The following is an 18,676-nucleotide window of genomic DNA, read 5'->3' as shown; positions in this document are numbered from 1 at the left end:
GGTGGCTCACGCCTGTAATCCCAGCACTTTGGGAGGCAGAGGCGGATGGATCACTTGAGGTCAGGAGTTCAAGAACAGCCTGGCCAACATGGTGAAACCCTGTCTCTACTAAAAATACAAAAATTAACTGGGCATGGTGCCGGACGCCTGTAATCCCAGCTACCCCGGAGGCTGAGGCAGGAGAATCGCTTGAACCTGGGAGGCAGAGGTTGTGGTGAGCCGAGATCGCGCCATTGCATTCCAGCCTGGGCAATAAGAGCGAAACTCTGTCTCAAAAAACAAAAAAACCTGCATGATATGTTAGAGGTTTCAAGTAATTTCTAGCAGTTCTTGAATATAATTGTCACCAAAACTTACTAAAATCATTGCCTGCCTTGATTGCCCTCACTTCCGACATATATAAACTTATGTTCCTCTTATCCCACATTATATATTATATAATTCCTATGACACTTGTCATTATCTTCTGTGTACTATTAGGATTGATTCATCTTTATTCTTTCTATGTCATACATGTGTGGGGTGCCAAGATGAGAGAATTCTCCTTGGATTAAAGTGACAATAAGGCCGGTATGGTCCTTGTAATTGCTACCCCTAACATAAGTTAGGGACTTACAATCATAAGCCTTAAAGGGATCTGAATATAAATAACTAGCACAGTAACATTTTTTTTCCCTACTTAGGTAATGTTATGCATTTAAGCAAGTCGGATTTTGCCAGACCAAAGTAGATGTCTTGTTTAGCACTCTTTTCTCACGTTTTATATTGTCCTGGGAAAAGCCTGGCCAGAAGAACAAAGTTACTGGAAGTAGTTATGTCAGGTCATGAAGATCCTTGAAATGTTGGTCATCATTTTGAAGTAAATTGTTGTCATGTCCCAGTATTTTCTCTTCCCCTTTAGAACAGTAAATGCTTTTCTATCTTTGATTTCAATTTTTTTATGAATGTATAAAACCAGTTTATAAATGAATAGACCTGGTGAATATTAAAGTCATTTCAGATTCTCTTCAACTGCCAGTATATAGAAATGGATTTTCAAATTGTGCTAATCAGTGGGATACCCTTTTGTTTTTCCTCATGATTTTATAAAGATGTCCTAATATGCAAAAATAAAATGTTTCCCCATTCATTTGTTCTTTCACCTTTCCCAAAGGAATAACTGATATTACATCCTTTTTGAAGAAAACGTTCTCAAGTTGAGAATCTTGCCTCTCCTAAAAAGTGGGAACATAAAATAGGTTTCATAATTCCTAATATGTAGACCATAACTGTATAGAGTGGGTCAGGTTGCTGCTATAATCCATGCATGGGTGTGTACTCAGAGAGGTAAGTTTTTTCTTTTCTTGGTTATTCTGATTCTGACTACCACTTCTTCACCCCCCGAATCATTTCATTTAAATAAATATGGTCATTTATCACTATTAAGCTATTTCTTTTTCTCTTAGGGATTAATGGTTCATCAAGGGATAGTTGTACTTGTCTCATGGGAATCACTTCATCATGCGAAATCTGAAATTATTTCGGACCCTGGAGTTCAGGGATATTCAAGGTCCAGGGAAACCTCAGTGCTTCTCTCTCCGAACTGAACAGGGGACAGTGCTCATTGGTTCAGAACATGGCCTGATAGAAGTAGACCCTGTCTCAAGAGAAGTAAGTTACTGATGGAGAATGCCAGCACGTGGATATGACCCTTGATTTATCTTCTTCCAAATTTCTTTCCCCACATAGTCTTTCTTTACATCTTATTGAATTTATATCCTCCCAGATAAACATCTTTTTCTTCATATATATGCCATGTTAGACATAGCTTAAATAGTAACCCTTCTTTAACTCTGCTGCTATTTTAACCTAAGTCAGTAGAACTCTGACCTTACTTTTTGAGTGTGTGCCATACTTTTTACCCTCTTTGTCATGCAAATTCTGTTTATAAGAGTTTTTTTTGAGACGGAGTCTCACTCTGTCACCCAGGCTGGAGTGCAGTGGCGTGATCTCGGCTCACTGCAAGCTCTGCCTTCCTGGATTCACGCCATTCTCCTGCCTCAGCCTCCTGAGAAGCTGGGACTACAGGTGCCCACCACCGTGCCCGGCTAATTTTTTGTATTTTTAGTAGACATGGGGTTTCACTGTGTTAGCCAGGATGGTCTCAATCTCCTGACCTCGTGATCCGCCCGCCTCAGCGCCCGGCCAAGAGTGGTTTTTAATTGGGAATGAACACGAAAGTTGCCCATGGAGCTTTCTAAAAGTTTGAGCCCACATCTCATGTCAACTAAATCAAAATCTTTAGTGTTGGCTCCTAACTATATGTACTTTAAAAACCTCTGTGGGTTGGTTTTGATATGGTCCCTTGATTATATTCTTCTACTAATACATTTTAGGCAGTTACATTCTTTAGTGCCTTTTCCCCATACTATAGAAATCTTAGAAAAACAGTTATTAGCATCATGTTTTATTGGACATTTTTAAAGAGACCAGGCTTATTGTTTTTGTTTTCGTGCTTGTTTGGCAAAAATGTCACATTACCTATTTTTGTTGTTAGAGATGACAGAGTAGTGATATTTCTCAAATGAAAGTTTGGATTTTCATCTAGAAAAAATATTTTTGAAAGCTTTTATGTAATAAAAGAAGCATTAAAAAGTATTTCTGGAAATGTTATCAATTATTCTTGAAAGTAGCCTGGGTTAATTTGCTTGTGTTTACTTTGGTGAAAGGTGAAAAATGAAGTTTCTTTGGTGGCAGAAGGCTTTCTCCCAGAGGATGGAAGTGGCCGCATTGTTGGTGTTCAGGATTTGCTGGATCAGGAGTCTCTGTGTGTGGCCACAGCCTCTGGAGACGTCATACTCTGCAATCTCAGCACACAACAGGTAAGTGGAAGACTCCAGTGAGGCGGGAGTCTCAAGCATCCTCAAATAGGTTACTTGCTATTTGTGGAAGTTTTCAAATCAGTAGCCATAATAGTTACACTATTGCTAATTAATTTTTGCATTATATATTTCTTTATTTAAAAAATTGTTAACATGGCTTTATCTATATGTTAAGATTCTTCTAAAACTCAGTTTTATCTGCTGCATCTATTAATCAGAATGATCAGAAAGTTCCAAATGAGAATATATTTTTTTAAAAGTTAAAACTGGCTATTCTTATGTGGTGTAGATCACCTCTTATCAGACCCTCATCTTGAGTTGCAACCTTTGTTTTCTCAATTTAGGAAGTCATTGTTTATCTGACGTAGATTTTCTGTTATGAATGTTGATTGGCTAAATTTAGAGTCCCTGAACTCTAGGCACTAAAGTAATAGATTATCATTACCTGCACATTTGATGACTGCCAGGAGAGCTAGACTTCAAGCAATTGCTTCTTTCTCTACTTTAGTGTATAGTTGAGTTTCTGATTTCTATCCTCACCTTCTTAACAGCAAGAGTTTCAAATTACACTTGCCTGATTCTTTAAATCTTCTTTGATTACTTCATTAGTTGTGATCTCCTTAACATTGATTATGTCACAGAAGTTAGAGTATTACTAATAGTAGGATAATGATAGCAGCTTACATTTATTAACTGTCATGTGCCTGGCACTTTTAAAAGTGCTTTTCATGCAAATTTATTTAATCTTCACCATGACCTTATGCAGTAGGTTGTTGTTTCCTATTCTTCAGAAGAGGCAGTTGAGTCACAGAGTGCTTAAGTAATTAGACCAGGGTCACACAGTAATCAAATGGGGTTTGACCCTAGCAGTCTAAATCTGGCACCTTTGCTCTTAACCATTCCATTTAGTACAGTCATAAACCTTTACTCGCAGTTCATGGTGGGAAATATCAAACCTGTCATACACAGCTTGTTTTTTTTTCATATTTAAAAGATAGATGCTTTTACTTTCAAAACATTTTATAGCATTGTTTCCTGGTTACTGAGCTCTTCCAGTCTATTTATCTTCATTTAATGGTGCTGATTCTGCCCTTTAGTGGCTTCTCAATTGTCTGAAAGGTAGAGCCCACTATTGTGCCTTATAAGCCCCTTTCACTATCTGTTCCCCACGTTCCTTCTTAGCCTCATCCCCCCATTGTTCCTGTGTGTACGTAAACCCTATGTTTTAGCTGCAGCTGATTTTTAACTGCTCTTTCTTCTAGCTTTGTGCCTCAAAGCCTCTACACTGTGTTTTCTTCCTGGTCTCTCTTTCCTGTCCTTATTGCCACTCTTTGAAACACGTCAGAAAAACTTTTTCTGGACTTTGGGCCACTTGTCATTCCCTGTGCTGAGACGCATTTTGCTTTCCAGAGGTCTTGGTCATTGCTGTCATCTTCTGTAGGGTCTTCTTTTATCTCCCTCGTGAGACAGCTCTGGGAAGAAAGAGATATTTATTTCTAATCCCTGTGCCTAATAAGAGGTCTGTTCTCTTGATATCCATTACTGAAGAAATGTTTGTTGAGTAAGTTCTTGTTTTAATTTTTAAATATAAATTTTTAATTTTTATGGGTACATAGTAGGTACATATATTTATGGGCTACATGAGATGTTCTGATATAGGCATGCAGTGCAAAATAACCACATCATGGAGAATGGGATATCCATCCCATCAAGCGTTTATTCTTTGTGTTACAAACAGTCCAATTACAGTCTTTTAGTTATTTTAAAATGTGCAATTACTTTGACTGTAGTTACATTGTTGTGCTATCAAATAGCAGATCTTATTTATTCTTTCTATTTTTTTTTGTACCTATTAACCATCCCAACTTCCCTCAGCCCCTCACTACCCTTCCCGGCCTCTGGTAAGCATCCTTGTACTCTCTGTGTCCATGAGTTCAATTGTTTTGATTTTTAGATCCCACAGATAAGTGAGAGCATGTGATGTTTGTCTTTTTGTGTCTGGTTTATTTCAATTAACCTAATCATCTCCAGTTCCATCCATGTTGTTGCAGATGACAGGATCTTATTATTTTTTTTATGGCTGAATAGTACTCCATTGTGTATAGTACCACAATTTCTTTATCCAGTCATCCATTGATGGACACTTAGGTTGCTTCCAAGTCTTAGCTATTGTGAACAGCTACAACAAACATGATAGTGCAGATATCTCTTCCATATACTGATGTCCTTTCCTTTTGTTTTTTTAATTGTTTTGATTGAAGTTGCAGTCAGTTTTTACTGAGACGCTAGTGTTTTGAGTCTCTCTTTCCAATTTTCTCTGTCTCAGCTGGAGTGTGTTGGGAGTGTAGCCAGTGGTATCTCCGTTATGAGTTGGAGTCCTGACCAAGAGCTGGTGCTTCTTGCCACAGGTAAGCTTGTTACTGGTGCCTCACTGGCTTTTCTAAAACATTACTCCAGATGTCTTACAGGCTTCATCAGTTTTGGTCTGCTTGGATTTCAAAAAATTTCTTTGAAACAGTATAATACCAATGATTGATAGATAGATATAACGTAGAGTGATTTTTTTTTTTTTTTCTTGTGACTGAAGTTTTACCTCTTAGTCTATCATTATAAAAAGTTGTTTCATGTAACTTTTTAAGTCTTTGGGAGTAAGAAACAAAGTCATAAAACTTGGGGAGGCTGCTAAGTCCCCAGTTAGAGTTAAAAATGTCAGTAATATATATTTTAACTTATTCTAAGAGTTGCTATATGAACACATTCTAAAAGCCCTTCTTGAGTTCTGTTGCTGTTTTTGCCCTTTAAGTCTCATCATTCCAGATGAGTCTAGTAAACCAGCTCCACTGATGACATATATATTTAGAGGTGTCTTGGGGACAAGGAGTGTTGAAGTTAGTGGAGGAGGGCTTTGTGAACTTTTATGTTCAACTGTACACACATTCATAGCTGAGCATAAGCACCAGGTGACTTATCTAGGCAAAGCTTTTTGGATTTTTTTGTCATTGTTGTTTGCTTTTTTAAGTCAAAGCATTTTGGATGAATTCTGTCTGCTCTGTTCAGACTAACTCCAGCTCCTTAGCTTACAGTGCCATAGGTACTTACGGAATGGCAAATTTGTTACATGAAAACAAAATCATTTTTGTTTGTGTTTCTCTAAGGTCAACAGACCCTGATTATGATGACAAAAGATTTTGAGCCAATCATGGAGCAGCAGATTCATCAGGATGATTTTGGTGAAAGTGAGTATAGCTTTGTGCAATATTTTGTGACCTACGTTTCTTCCCATTTTTGAGCATTTCCTTGTGCACTAATAGCCATGTCATTAGGCCAAAGAACTGTGAAGGTTAAACCCCCAGTTATTAAATGTCTATTAGTTCCTTCAGCCCATCCCAAATCTTAAAAGGCCTACTGATGCCTCTCCAGGTCTGAGGGTTGGCTTTGTCAGTAACCTGGAGAATATAAATCAAATGTTTAAGGTCACTTAGATGTTATTACCCAAACCCTAGGAAAGTCTTAGGCTGGGCTTTCAGTGAAAGGGACTGTACAAGTTAGTATTTCTGGGATACAGTTTTAGGGAGAAGAAAAGAAGAAAGAGGGGATAGAAGGCTGGGTTTTGATCCTACTGATTAGATCCAATCTGCATTTCCATGGGAACAATCTGATTATTTTCTTGCTAAAATCTAGCCAAGGTCATCTGGGCATTAAGGCTATGGGAGTATTGAAGGGCAGTGCAGGAGAAGAGAGACGCTTATTAAGCATAAGCTTTGGCCATCTTGAAGTCACCAAGTAGCTGGCCTGATTGAAGAGGGAAGGGGAAGAAGATATTCCAACTTCTGTTAAGGTCTAACTTCCTGCCTTCTTGCTCCATCAACTCTGAGAAATCATTTAGACAACTTCCACCCATTTATTTAGAAATAATGTATTTGTTCAGAAATAATTTTGGAGGGCTGGGCACAGTGGCTCATGCCTATAATCCCAGCACTTTTGGAGGATGAGGCAGGAGGATTGCTTGAGCCCAGGAGTTTGATACTAGCCTAGGCAACATAGGGAGACCCAGCGTCTACAAAAAATTTAAAAATTAGCTGGGCATGGTGGTATCAGCACAGTAATGACATGATGTGCAGGTGTTGGGGTAGCATAAGGGAAGGAAACCAGTAACTGGAGAGGGATGATTTCCGCAAGGAGGCCAGCTTGAGCTGAGTCTTAGCTGAATTGGTGTTGGGTAGGTGAGGGATAAGGGTGGGGAGTAGTCAGCTGAATTGGTGTTGGGTAGGTGAGGGATAAGGGTGGGGAACAGTCCAAGCAAGTGAATGTGTCCATTTCAAGTGTCCATTTCAAGGGAGGGTTATTTCATGGAAACATTGTGGGTTACTCAGGGGACTGTGAGTAATTCAGCATTGCCAAAGTGGCAGAATGTGAGTGTAGAATGAAGTAAATGGGACAGATTTGATTGAGTTTGTAGTAGGGAATTTGGACATTGAGTTGTAGTTGATCAGCCATTACAAGTTTTGATGATAAGAGGTTTAAAGAGATTTATTTAGTAGAAAGATGGCTCGTGGTGGCATATTTTTGTTGTTTTTGTGTGTGGAGAGGGAAGAGACTAGAAGCAGGGTGATCAGGTAGGGGGTTGCTACAGGAATCCAGATGAAAGATAAGGAAGGTTTGTGTGGGGCTAGAAGCAGGAATCATTCAGGAAAAACTTGATTCACAATGAGGATGGGAGTACATTTTTTAGAATTAGCTGAAAAACTTTTTTAGAATATATGTGCTTGATTCCCCTTCTGCCCTAGGCCAGTTTGAGAAATACCAATTTAGAAAATGAACTAAATAGGCTTTGCGTATGTAAGGTGAATAAGAAAAAGTTGAGCAGGACTCCAGCCAGAACCTCAGGTGATGGGAATAAAGATGCCAGTAACTGAGAGGGAAGAAGGAGAAGTGCTGGTCTGTAAGGGGTGGGTGGTGAGGTCTGTTTTGGATTTGTTGAAGGACCATATGGGATTGCCATGTGGAGTAGGCAAATATAAGGCTGAAGCTCAGGAGAGGACAGAGCTATGGACTGAGAGTGGTGGGTATGTAGGAAATTCTGACAGTTTGGGGAACAGATGGACTTGTTCAGGGAGCAGATGCTGTACAGGAAGAGTCTAGAATCCAGGGTGGAACTCTGGGGCATCCAGCTTTGAGGACAGTCAGAGAGAGAGTAACAGCACACAGTACACTTTGGAATGGGAAGTTACTCTGGGCCTGTTGTTTCCCACCGACTTTTTCACAAAAATCCTAATGCAGTAAATCAAAGGAAATCTAGTCCAAGTTAAGGTCTTAGGTCTCAGAAATGTGTTTCTCAGTACAAAAAAAATCATTCTATGGAGTGATGAATATTTTTCCTCTATCCTGGGGTCAGTAAACTTGTTCTGAAAAGGGCTAGGTCATAAATATGTTCAGCTTTGCAGGTTATATGATCTTCGTTGCAACTGCTCAATTGTAATGTTGAGGTGTGAAAGTTATACACAATAGATAAGCACGGCTATGTTCCAGTAAACGTTTGTTTGTAAAAGCAGACGTAGGCTGTAGTTTTGCAAATCCCTGCTATAACTCCATCATTTCTTGTCCATTGGAAAAGTTCTTTGTCTTCACTCCTTGGTGCTTAATATTTCTGTGGAAACTTGCAGATAGAAGACTGGGGGTTTGCACCAGGATAGTCACTACCATTTGTATGCAGCAGCAAGGTATGCTTTGAGGTACTGTACTGCTTGGATGTGAGCAGACAGGAAATGGTCATATGGACCCATAATTTATAGGAATTGCAAACAGCCCTGCTTCATCCGAATCAGAATCAATGGCAGGAGGAATGTATTGGGTCCTGGCTTGGGTGATGCTTTCAGGACCATCTTTATTGTGCCTCTTGCAGATGGATCCTACCTTCAGGAACCGAAGGGCTGTGTTGTTTCAGCAACTCTGCCTTTATAGTTTAAGTAAGAGAAGCATTATGATCAAGAAAGAACCCCAGTCAGCCTGGAAGGCAGAAGACCTGTGTTCTAACTTTGGGCTCCACCATTAGGGAGGGCTCAATCTCTTAAGTCTATGTGAGGAGCTGTCTTGTGACCTGCAGCGCCTCTATCACCAATGAGGAGCTTGCAATCAGTATTTTATTCCCAGTTCTCATCTTGGGGTTTTATGTTCTGGACATATTTTGTAAACTCTTCATGTTTCATTCTTCTTACTTATAAGGTGAGGGTGAGATCCCTGACTTGTGTCATCAAAGAAACTTGGAATATATAAGATGGCAGTAAAATGCTTTCCAAAATAAGGAAGGGCATTTCAAATTCTTCAAAATCACTGCTGCATATAATATGAAACGGGTTTTGTTTGTTTGTTTTGAGATGGGGATCTCACTGTGTTACCCAGGCTAGAGAGTGCAATAGTGCAATCACGGCTCACTGCAGCCTTCAACTCCTGGGTTCAAGTGATCTCGTACTTCAGTCTCCTGAGTAGCTGGGACCACAGGTGTGTGCCATCATGTCCAGCTAATTTTGTATACTTTTTGTAGAGATGGGGGTCTCCCTATGTTGCCCAGGCTGGTCTTGAACTCCTGGACTCAAGTGATCCTCCTGCCTCAGCCTCCCAAAGTGTTGGGACTATAGGCATGAGCCACCACGCCCAGCCTGAAACATAGGTTTCTCAAATATTGACTGCTGGTCAATTTATGGAGAGGCTTAGAGGACCTGAGTAATTGCCAATGACTAACTTCATGAAGAATAGCAGTGAAAATGTTTTTGTTTCATTTCAAGCAGCTTATTGATTGTCTTGCCAATTGTTCTGTAGGCAAGTTTATCACTGTTGGATGGGGCAGGAAGGAGACACAGTTCCATGGATCAGAAGGCAGACAAGCAGCTTTTCAGATGCAAATGGTAAGTTTGGTTTGATGGATAAAGAGCCTTGACTGGAACAAATGTAAGTTTGCCACCCACCAGGAACTCTTTGGTGTCCACTTAGATGCCAGTAATGAGCAGTTCTCTTCTGCTTTAGTAAAACTGCCTAGAGCCTTCAGGAAATGAGTCCCTCTAGAAAGATCCTTTTTTTCCTTGTTGTTGCCAAGTTGCTTTGTGATTTATTATCATGGTAGCAAATAATTCTAACCAATATTCATCACCCAGTTTAAAAAATAAAACATCACAGACAAAGGAAACCCCTTGTGTATCCTGTCTCGATATCCCTCCCCTTCCTCCCCAGAGAGAGCAGCCATCCTTCATTCACATGTGTGTTCTCATACTTTTCCCATATATGTATATATTAGATATTTTTCTTTTTCTGTTGAATGAAACTCTTTTTTTTTCCTTACTTCTGGATTAGAAAATTCTAAAGACCATATAATGATGTCTTGATGACTCAAGGTAGTACTTCTTAATCTTCTAATGTAGGCAGCCCCTGAAGGCAGAGGTGTGTGGACACAAGAAAAGTGCAAACTCTTGGGGCACCTGGGGAAGTAGTGTCCGTGTCACATTAAATTCATTTAAACCCTTATATTTTATTTTAATTTATACAATATGAATTTTTTTTAAAAATATGAATTGAAATTACCCTTGAGTAAAATTAATGCCCCAAGATGTGCCATATTTACCCTCTGGCACACTGCCAAGTACCCCCAGGGGCAGTATAGATCTCTGTTAGAAAAGTACAGATTATGTTATCCTCATAACATTTAGAAGCTATGAGACCTTGACAGGGAAGTTTCCTAACGTTTCTGAGCCTCAGTATTCTTTGTAAAGTGGACAACATAATGTCTCCTTACAAGGGTTGAGATGCGCAGGTAATGACATATATAAAACAGCTACCATAGCATCAGCACAGTGTAGGCACTCAAATGGTAGTTGCTGCTTTTATTTTAGTAGACAAATAACTTTTGAAACTTTTTTTTAAGCGTATTTTTTATTTCAAAACAACTTTGTTGTGAGTAAAATATGCATAGTGGGTCTAATTTAACATTCTGAAAGCTATTGACTTATTAGAACAGTAAAGGATTATTAGAGGGCGGAAACATGGAGTAAGTACTCTCAGACACAACCTTGCTTCTTTGGGGGTGATCACTACAACTGCCCAGCTTTGGACAAGTGGTTTTCATGTCCCCCTGATTTTTAAGTGATTTTTTCTTTTTTTTTTTGGCAGAAGGACTTAAAAGGTATCCTTGACTAAACAGGAACTTGACCAAGTAAATAGTTGGTGCAATTTGAATATTCTTTCTTGCTGTAAGCAACAAGTAAATTATGCTACAGCTTTCTAAGACCATATATTTTCGATTTAAAAATAGCACTTTACTCATACATGTTATGACATGAGTAAACCTCATAAAGATTATGCTAAGTGAAATAAGCCAGTCATAAAAGATCACATATAGTATGATCCCATTTGTATTAAGTTCCCAGAAGGGGCAAATCCACAGAGGCAGAAAGTAGAGTAGTGGTTGCGTAGAGCTGCGGGGTGGGATGGGGAAGGAGTGACTGCTAACGGATATGGGGTTTCTTTTTGGGATGATGAAAATGCTCAAAATTTAGATTATGGTGATGGCTATTCAACTTTGTAAATATACTTTAAAAACATTGATTCTTACCACTGAGTTTAAACAAAAAAAAACTCAAATTTTTTTTTATGTGCTTCAAATGGGTGAACCTTAATAATATGTAAATTGTATCCCAGTAAAGGTATTAAAAAATAGTACTTTAAGGGAATCTATGGTAGTATTGAGAATAAGGCAGTTTTCCATACTTTGTTAAACACTAGACAAGATGACATTTTACTACTGGTACCTGCTAGAGTAAGACTTATCTAGTATTGCCAAAATTAGGATTTATTAGTGATATAGGATGATCCAGGTAATGGGGGAAAAAAACGAGCATCCTATTATCTAATATACTATCCAGGAAACTACTCTAGCTTTTTTTCATGAACTTTTTCTAAAGGCTTTCTAGGGCCTCGTCTTGGTTTGAAAGTTCACAGCTACCCTTCAGAAAAGAAAACAAAAATCCATGGAGTAGTCAGACGCAAGTACTCATGTGAGCATAATTTACGTTGATTTTTTAAGTTGTGTTGTTCTAGCCCTCAGACTATTCCCTGCCTGGGCTCTCCTAGTGCCCAGTAACACTGATTCAAGAGGTTGCATTTAGCTGGGCACAGTGGCTCATGCCTGTAATCCCAGCACTTTGGGAGGTCAAGGTGGGCAGATCATCTGAGGTCAGGAGTTCAAGACCAGCATATCCAACATGGCGAAATCCCATCTTCACTAAAAATACAAAAATTAGCCAGGCATGGTGGCAGACACCTGTAATCTCAGCTACTTGAGAGGCTAAGGCAGTAGAATCGCTTGTACCCGGGAGGCAGAGGTTGCAGTGAGCCAAGATTGTGCCACTGCACTCCAGCCTGGGCCATAAAGCTAGACTCCGTCTCAAAAAAAAAGTGGGTGAGAGAGAGGAATTGAGGAGGATACCAAGGGTTGGGCCTGAACAAATGGAAGCATAATTATATGTAGGAATTTCTATGAGCTACTCTTCTAGAATAGATGACTCAATAATACCCTGCTTGCCATCTACGTTTTCTGTCCTTAATTATTTCCAGTTCTATTTCATATAATGCCTATTTCAGGCCTTAACCCTTCACTAAAGGAGGTTTCGTTTCTATACCCTAGGACAGTTTCATTGAGAATAAATTTTGTTAGGCTACCTATGTATTCCCTACTGTGCAGACTATAGTACAATACTAGCAGAATTCTTAGGCTGTTAATAGAATATGATGATGAATGCCCGGGTGGTCATCTGTCCCCACCCGGTAGAGTTGGCTTCAGGATTGAGATACACGTGGCCCTGGAGGAGACGTTTCTTCCCATCATGCTGCAGAATGAGAACATTTCCATGTTTTCGTCATTGTTTGCTGCTGCGTTTACCATCTCTGTGGCTCCTCCCTATTCACCTTCTTCACATCTTAACTCATCTGTGCCCTGTTGTGAAGCTTACACAATATTTAAACAAAACTCTACCCCACTGGACAAACGGAACACTTGTTTCCTTGTAGTTACCTGATAGGTTCCTTAGCTCATTATATTCAGGATCTAGATCTGTAGCTCTTTTCCTGTTCTCAGAGGCCACTTTTTTTTTTTTTTTTTTTTTTTTTAATGCCCAAAGGAGGATTTTGTTTGTTTTACATTTTTTTCTCTTTTTTGATGATTTCTGGGTTCTAAGAACCAACCCTTGGATGGTTTCTGATTCTAGAGGTGGGCTTTCAAAGTAGCTTAAACCTCTTATAAAACATCTATATCTAGTGGTCTGAGGCTTGTTTGATTCTGGGATACTTAAGGTCCCCCAGTAATATTGGTGTTTCTTCCCCTTTTTAGCATGAGTCTGCTTTGCCCTGGGATGACCATAGACCACAAGTTACCTGGCGTGGGGATGGACAGTTTTTTGCTGTGAGTGTTGTTTGCCCAGAAACAGGTATGGAAATATATTGCAGTTAAACAACAATAAAGAAATTTTATCTTATTAAAATTAAGGAAAATTTTCTTTCTTTTGCTTTGAGTAGGGTATTAATTATACATATGGGGCAAGGATGTGCTGCTTTAAATGTGAAATGAGTTTAGAGTTAAGAATTGGAAGAGTCCTTTGAGGCCATCTGGTCGATCCTCCTACCTGGTGGACACAAATTTTTAACTAAATTAATCTAATTGGCTATGTGAAACCATGGCAGTTTTTATTTGTAAGGAAGGTGTTTGAATAGTTCTGAATTGACAACTTTTATCATCATGTTTTAAGTGTGTGTGTGTGTTTGACTCCACTCCCGCACAGGGGCTCGGAAGGTCAGAGTGTGGAACCGAGAGTTTGCTTTGCAGTCAACCAGTGAGCCTGTGGCAGGACTGGGACCAGCCCTGGCTTGGAAGTGAGTGGGAGAAGAAACCTTAGAGAAATTCTTGGAACCAGAGTAGAGGTGGTGGTACACATGGATACAGATGATGCAGATGTTTGTGTAGCACAAAAGGATTTTTACGTTTCTTCATTTGGTTATAAGCCTGTATCTATCTTTGTTTCTTCTTTTTTTTTTTTGTTCCCTGAAGTCTGAATTCAACTTGAATATTAGATTTTATGCTTCTTCACAGATTTCATCGTTCCAAGGCCACATATATTTTGCATTCCTAATTCCTAAAAGGCTGTGGTTTTAAGGCAGGGTGTATATGAAGCCATTGTACAGAGCAGAAAATGGTGTTTAGAAGGGAAGGCCCAGTTTGCAAGGCTCTATGGGGCAAATGGAGCTTTTGTGGAAATTAGGGAAAGAGTCTCCTTCCTTGGCACAAAATTCCCACAGTAGAGGATCTGCTTGCCAAGGAGCATGCAGGCTGGATTCAGACCCTGCTCTTTCCTTCCATTTTCCTCCTTGGCCCAGTACCCTTGTGCAGGTTACAATTTGCCTGGCATATGTGGCTGCCTGATTTTAGATAGAAGACGTATCTCCTCTGTTTCAGTGATATCTGTTGTATGTAGAACTCTTGTTTCCCACCAGTGTCTGAATGATATTATATGATACAGCAGAAGAGAAATGTATTTGAATTAAAACCCTAGAGACAAATATGAATAAGATGAGGTAATTAAGATGTTTTCAACATTTGGAGAAGTCTTAAAAAAGACCTACCTGAGCATAGAATATTTGCCGAAGTCATATAATTGAAGGAGAAATAGATTTTGATTTTTAGGACATTATACCTGGAATGGTTTAGATAACTTATTATTTTTAACGTCATCCAAATGTACTATAAATATGTAAGGCTTCGTGGGCAAATGGAGCCTCTGTGTAAAATAGGAAAAGGCACTCTTTCCTTTGGGCAAGTACAGTCCCACAATGGGATGAACCGCTTGCCAAGAGACAAGGGACACATGGGATTTAAAACTTCCTTGGATAAAGATATTAATTAATTAATTAATTCATTCATTCATGTTTGCTGGAAAAAAAAACTCTTCTGGATTTTATCTATTCTTTAGTTAGGTGAGCTTTGGATGTTGTAACACTCTGAGTTTGCTTTAAGACCCTCAGGCAGTTTGATTGCATCTACACAAGATAAACCCAACCAGCAGGATATTGTGTTTTTTGAGAAAAATGGACTCCTTCATGGACACTTTACACTTCCCTTCCTTAAAGATGAGGTTAAGGTAAGTGCCTGAGTTTGTTTCGCCCTCAAATGTAGAGGACTTTCCACAGCTATAGAGGGAATTTTTTTTTTTTTTGAGATGGAGTTTCACTCTTGTTGCCCAGGTTGGAGTGCGATGGTGCAATCTCGGCTCACTGCAACCTCCGCCTCCCAGGTTCAAGTGATTCTCTTGCCTCAGCCTCCCGAGTAGCTGGGATTACAGGCATGCGCCACCACAGCCAGCTAATTTTGTGTTTTTAGTTGAGACGGGGTTTCTCCATGTTGGTCAGGCTGGTCTCAAACCCCTGACCTCAGGTGATCCATCTGCCTCCGTCTCCCAAAGTGCTGGGATTACAGGCGTGAGCCACTGCGCCTGGCCTATAGAGGGGATTTATATTTGATATGGATATATAAATAGAAGCTTTAGAGTAAATAGTAATAAAAATGGTGGCTTCCTAGAACTGATTTTTATTTAATAAAAGATATATTGTTTTTCCAGTGATTTTGCAAATAATAGCATTTCTCCCCTATCTTAGATAAAACAGAAGTAGGAAGTAAAAATGCTAGTTTTTATTGTTTATTTTGACAAAAGCATAATTTTTCCAGTAATGAAGATGTTTTTCATTTATAACATTTAAATCTTAAGCGGTTTGTGTACCATTAAGATCCTTGCTGAAGTAAGAACACATCAAATGGTATCTCTGTGTAAAATTTTAAACATCTTAAGTTGAGAGACGAGTTTAATGAACTCCCATGTAACTATTACTCACTTTCAGTAGATACCAGCATTTTGCAAAACTGTTTTCATCTGTCCGCAACTCTTTGGCCTATACATACATATACTTACATATATTTTTATTTCCTGGAGTTTTAATTCTAGAAATCATATTTTCAATATTTATTTCTAACAGTTAAGGACATTTTTCTTTACATAACCATAATTGCATTATTACATCTTACCTCAGTGTTGTCTAACACCCAGTTCATATTCAGATTTCTCTGATTGTCTAAAAATGTCACGTTGTATTTGGTTAAGTTTCTTAAGTCTCTTTTAATATTTAAGCATAATGTATTTCTTTTTTTTAAGTCCTCTACATAATAATGACATATTTTACAGATTTGTTTAATGCCTCTGTAGGTTAGTGATTTACAGCTAGGGATGAGCTCAGGTAGTGGGATTATTTGATTTGAGAGAGGAAATACAGCTATTATAAAGATTTGGAAGTAAATCCATAACTGAAAGCCAATGACAGATCTTTTTTCCCTTCTAGGTAAATGACTTACTCTGGAATGCAGATTCCTCTGTGCTTGCAGTTTGGTTGGAAGACCTTCAGAGAGAAGAAAGCTCCATTCCGAAAACCTATGGTAAGACAGCTGTAGTACCCCAGCCTTCTGCCGCATGAAATGTAGTTGAAAGTAGACAGGTATGGGATTTCTGTCATCCCTTCTACTTAGTCCCTTAGTAGAATCAAAGATGCTGAAGTGGGTAGATGGAGATGGGGGTGATTAGGTTTTGATTGATTGTGAATTTCAGTCATGTATTGGCTGGGATTCTCTAGAGAAACAGAAATAATACATATATATAATTCGTCCCTCAGTATTCTCGGGGGATTAGTTCCTGGATTGCCCATGGACACCAAAATCCACACATGGTCAAGTCCTGTAGTCAGCCCTGCAGAACAGTCAGATACGAAAAGTCAGCCTTTTGTATACTTGGGTTTTGCATTCCTCAAGTACCGTATTTTTGATGTGCGTTTGGTTGCAGATATAGAATCCACAATATGAAGGGCCGACTGTATTCATTGAAAAAAATATGAATATAAGTGGACCTATGCAGTTCAAGCCTGTGTTGTTCAAGGGTCAACTGTACTTACATAGAGAGATGGTGAGAGAGGGAATAGGGTGGGACGGGAGGGAGAGAGAGTAATAGAGTGTGGATAGATTTACTTTAAAAGATTGGCTAATGTAGGGGATGGCAAGTTTGAAATTTGTGGGGCAGGTTGGCAGGCTGGAAATTCAGGTAAGAATTGATGTTGCAGTCTTGAGTATGAAACCTGTAGGGCAGGCTGGAAACTTAGGGAGGATTTCTGTTACAGCCTTAAGGCAGAATTTCTTCTTTTCTGTGAAGCCTCAGTTTTTGCTTTTAAGGCCTTCAACTGAATGAATGGGACCCTCCCACATTATGGAGAATAATCTGCTTTCCTTACAGTCAGCCGATTATAAATATTAATCACATCTACAGAATACCTTCACAGCAACATCTAGAGTTTCAGCAGACAGCTGGGCGCCATAGTCTAGCCAAGCTGACACAATAAAATTAACTGTTGTAAGTCATCACATGCTTTCCCTAGTGGATGGTATTACCACAGAAAAAACACTAACCAAAGGAATTCTGTGGACGTGAAAGAAGGTTTAGATTAAGTGTAAAAGTAAGAGTATTTTTCATAGCTTTTAAAATGTATAAGTGTGTGGTTTTAAGTATTAAATAATACTTGAAAATGTTAGAAAATAAAGATGAGAAAAAAACTCATAGTTCTACTACTCCGTAATAATCATTATTCAAATTTTCTTGTCTTCTAGGTTTTTCATGTATGTATCTCAGTATAGCTATGATCTCGTTTTTGTTAAAAGTGTGGGTATGGGCTGGGCATGGTGGCTCATGCACTTTGGGGGCCCAGCACTTTGGGAGGCCGAGGTGGGCGGATCACGAGGTCAGGTTCCTGGCTAACATGGTGAAACCCCGTCTCTACTAAAAATACAAAAAATTAGCTGGGCGTGGTGGTGGTCGTCGCCTGTAGTCCCAACTACTCGGGAGGCTGAGGCAGGAGAATGGCTTGAACCCGGAGGAGGCGGAGCTTGCAATGAGCAGAGATCGCGCCACTGCACTCCAGCCTTGGCGACAGAGTGAGACTCTGTCTCAAAACAAAACAAAAGAAAACAAAAGTGTAGATGTGATACATCTGCATCATTTTAAATTGCTATATAATACTCATTTATTCTTATTCATTAAATCTCATGCTGTTAGACATTTACAGTTTTGTAATTTCTCATTATTGTAAACAGCAATGCACAGTACATTTTTGTTCATAAATCTTTTTACTTGATTATTTTCTAAGTAGCTTTCAAACTCTTAATCAGTAGAACCCTTTTAACTGAAATGTTAAGAAACTCATTATTCATTCAACACAATAGTTCTTAACCCTGGCCACACCTTTAGAAAAAAAATGATATTCAGGCTTCATCTCAAGAGTTCAGTTCAGTGTGTTGGAATGGGGATTACACATAAGTATTTAATTAAAAACCAAAAGCTCCCAAGTGATTTTAAACAGCTACAGTTGAGAACCACTGATTAACCAGTGTGTCAAGGGATGGCACTGTGATATTCTGAGCACAAAAATATTGCACAGGGTGAAACCCCGTCTGTACTAAAAATGCAAAAATTAGTCCAGCGTGGTGGCACACGCCTGTAGTCCTAGCTACTCGGGAGGCTGAGACAGGAGAATCGCTTGAACTGGGAGGCAGAGGTTGCAGTGAGCCGAGATCGAGCCACTGCACTCCAGCCTGGGTGACAGAGTGAGACTCCATCTCAAAAACATTTATATATACATGTGTATATACATATATGTATATACACACACACACATATATATACACATATGTATGT

At 39.2% G+C, this 18,676-nt stretch overlaps 1 protein-coding gene across 1 annotated transcript in view; it reads left to right on the top strand.

The window, feature by feature from the left end:
• The window catches only part of ELP1 (elongator acetyltransferase complex subunit 1), a 64,774-nt gene that overhangs the window by 1,569 nt on the left and 44,529 nt on the right, over nt 1-18,676 (top strand). Inside the window, exons 2-10 of the mRNA XM_054500323.2 lie at nt 1,446-1,650; nt 2,709-2,861; nt 5,188-5,269; nt 6,017-6,097; nt 9,678-9,763; nt 13,234-13,330; nt 13,682-13,772; nt 14,911-15,034; nt 16,284-16,377. Coding sequence (XP_054356298.1) covers nt 1,501-1,650; nt 2,709-2,861; nt 5,188-5,269; nt 6,017-6,097; nt 9,678-9,763; nt 13,234-13,330; nt 13,682-13,772; nt 14,911-15,034; nt 16,284-16,377 — 958 coding nt within the window. The 5' untranslated portion in view covers nt 1,446-1,500. The remainder of the gene's footprint in view (nt 1-1,445; nt 1,651-2,708; nt 2,862-5,187; nt 5,270-6,016; nt 6,098-9,677; nt 9,764-13,233; nt 13,331-13,681; nt 13,773-14,910; nt 15,035-16,283; nt 16,378-18,676) is intronic.

This window comes from Pongo pygmaeus, chromosome 13 (assembly GCF_028885625.2).
Source record: "Pongo pygmaeus isolate AG05252 chromosome 13, NHGRI_mPonPyg2-v2.0_pri, whole genome shotgun sequence".
Lineage (NCBI taxonomy): Eukaryota > Metazoa > Chordata > Mammalia > Primates > Hominidae > Pongo > Pongo pygmaeus.
This window is presented reverse-complemented; position numbering and strand designations above follow the sequence as displayed.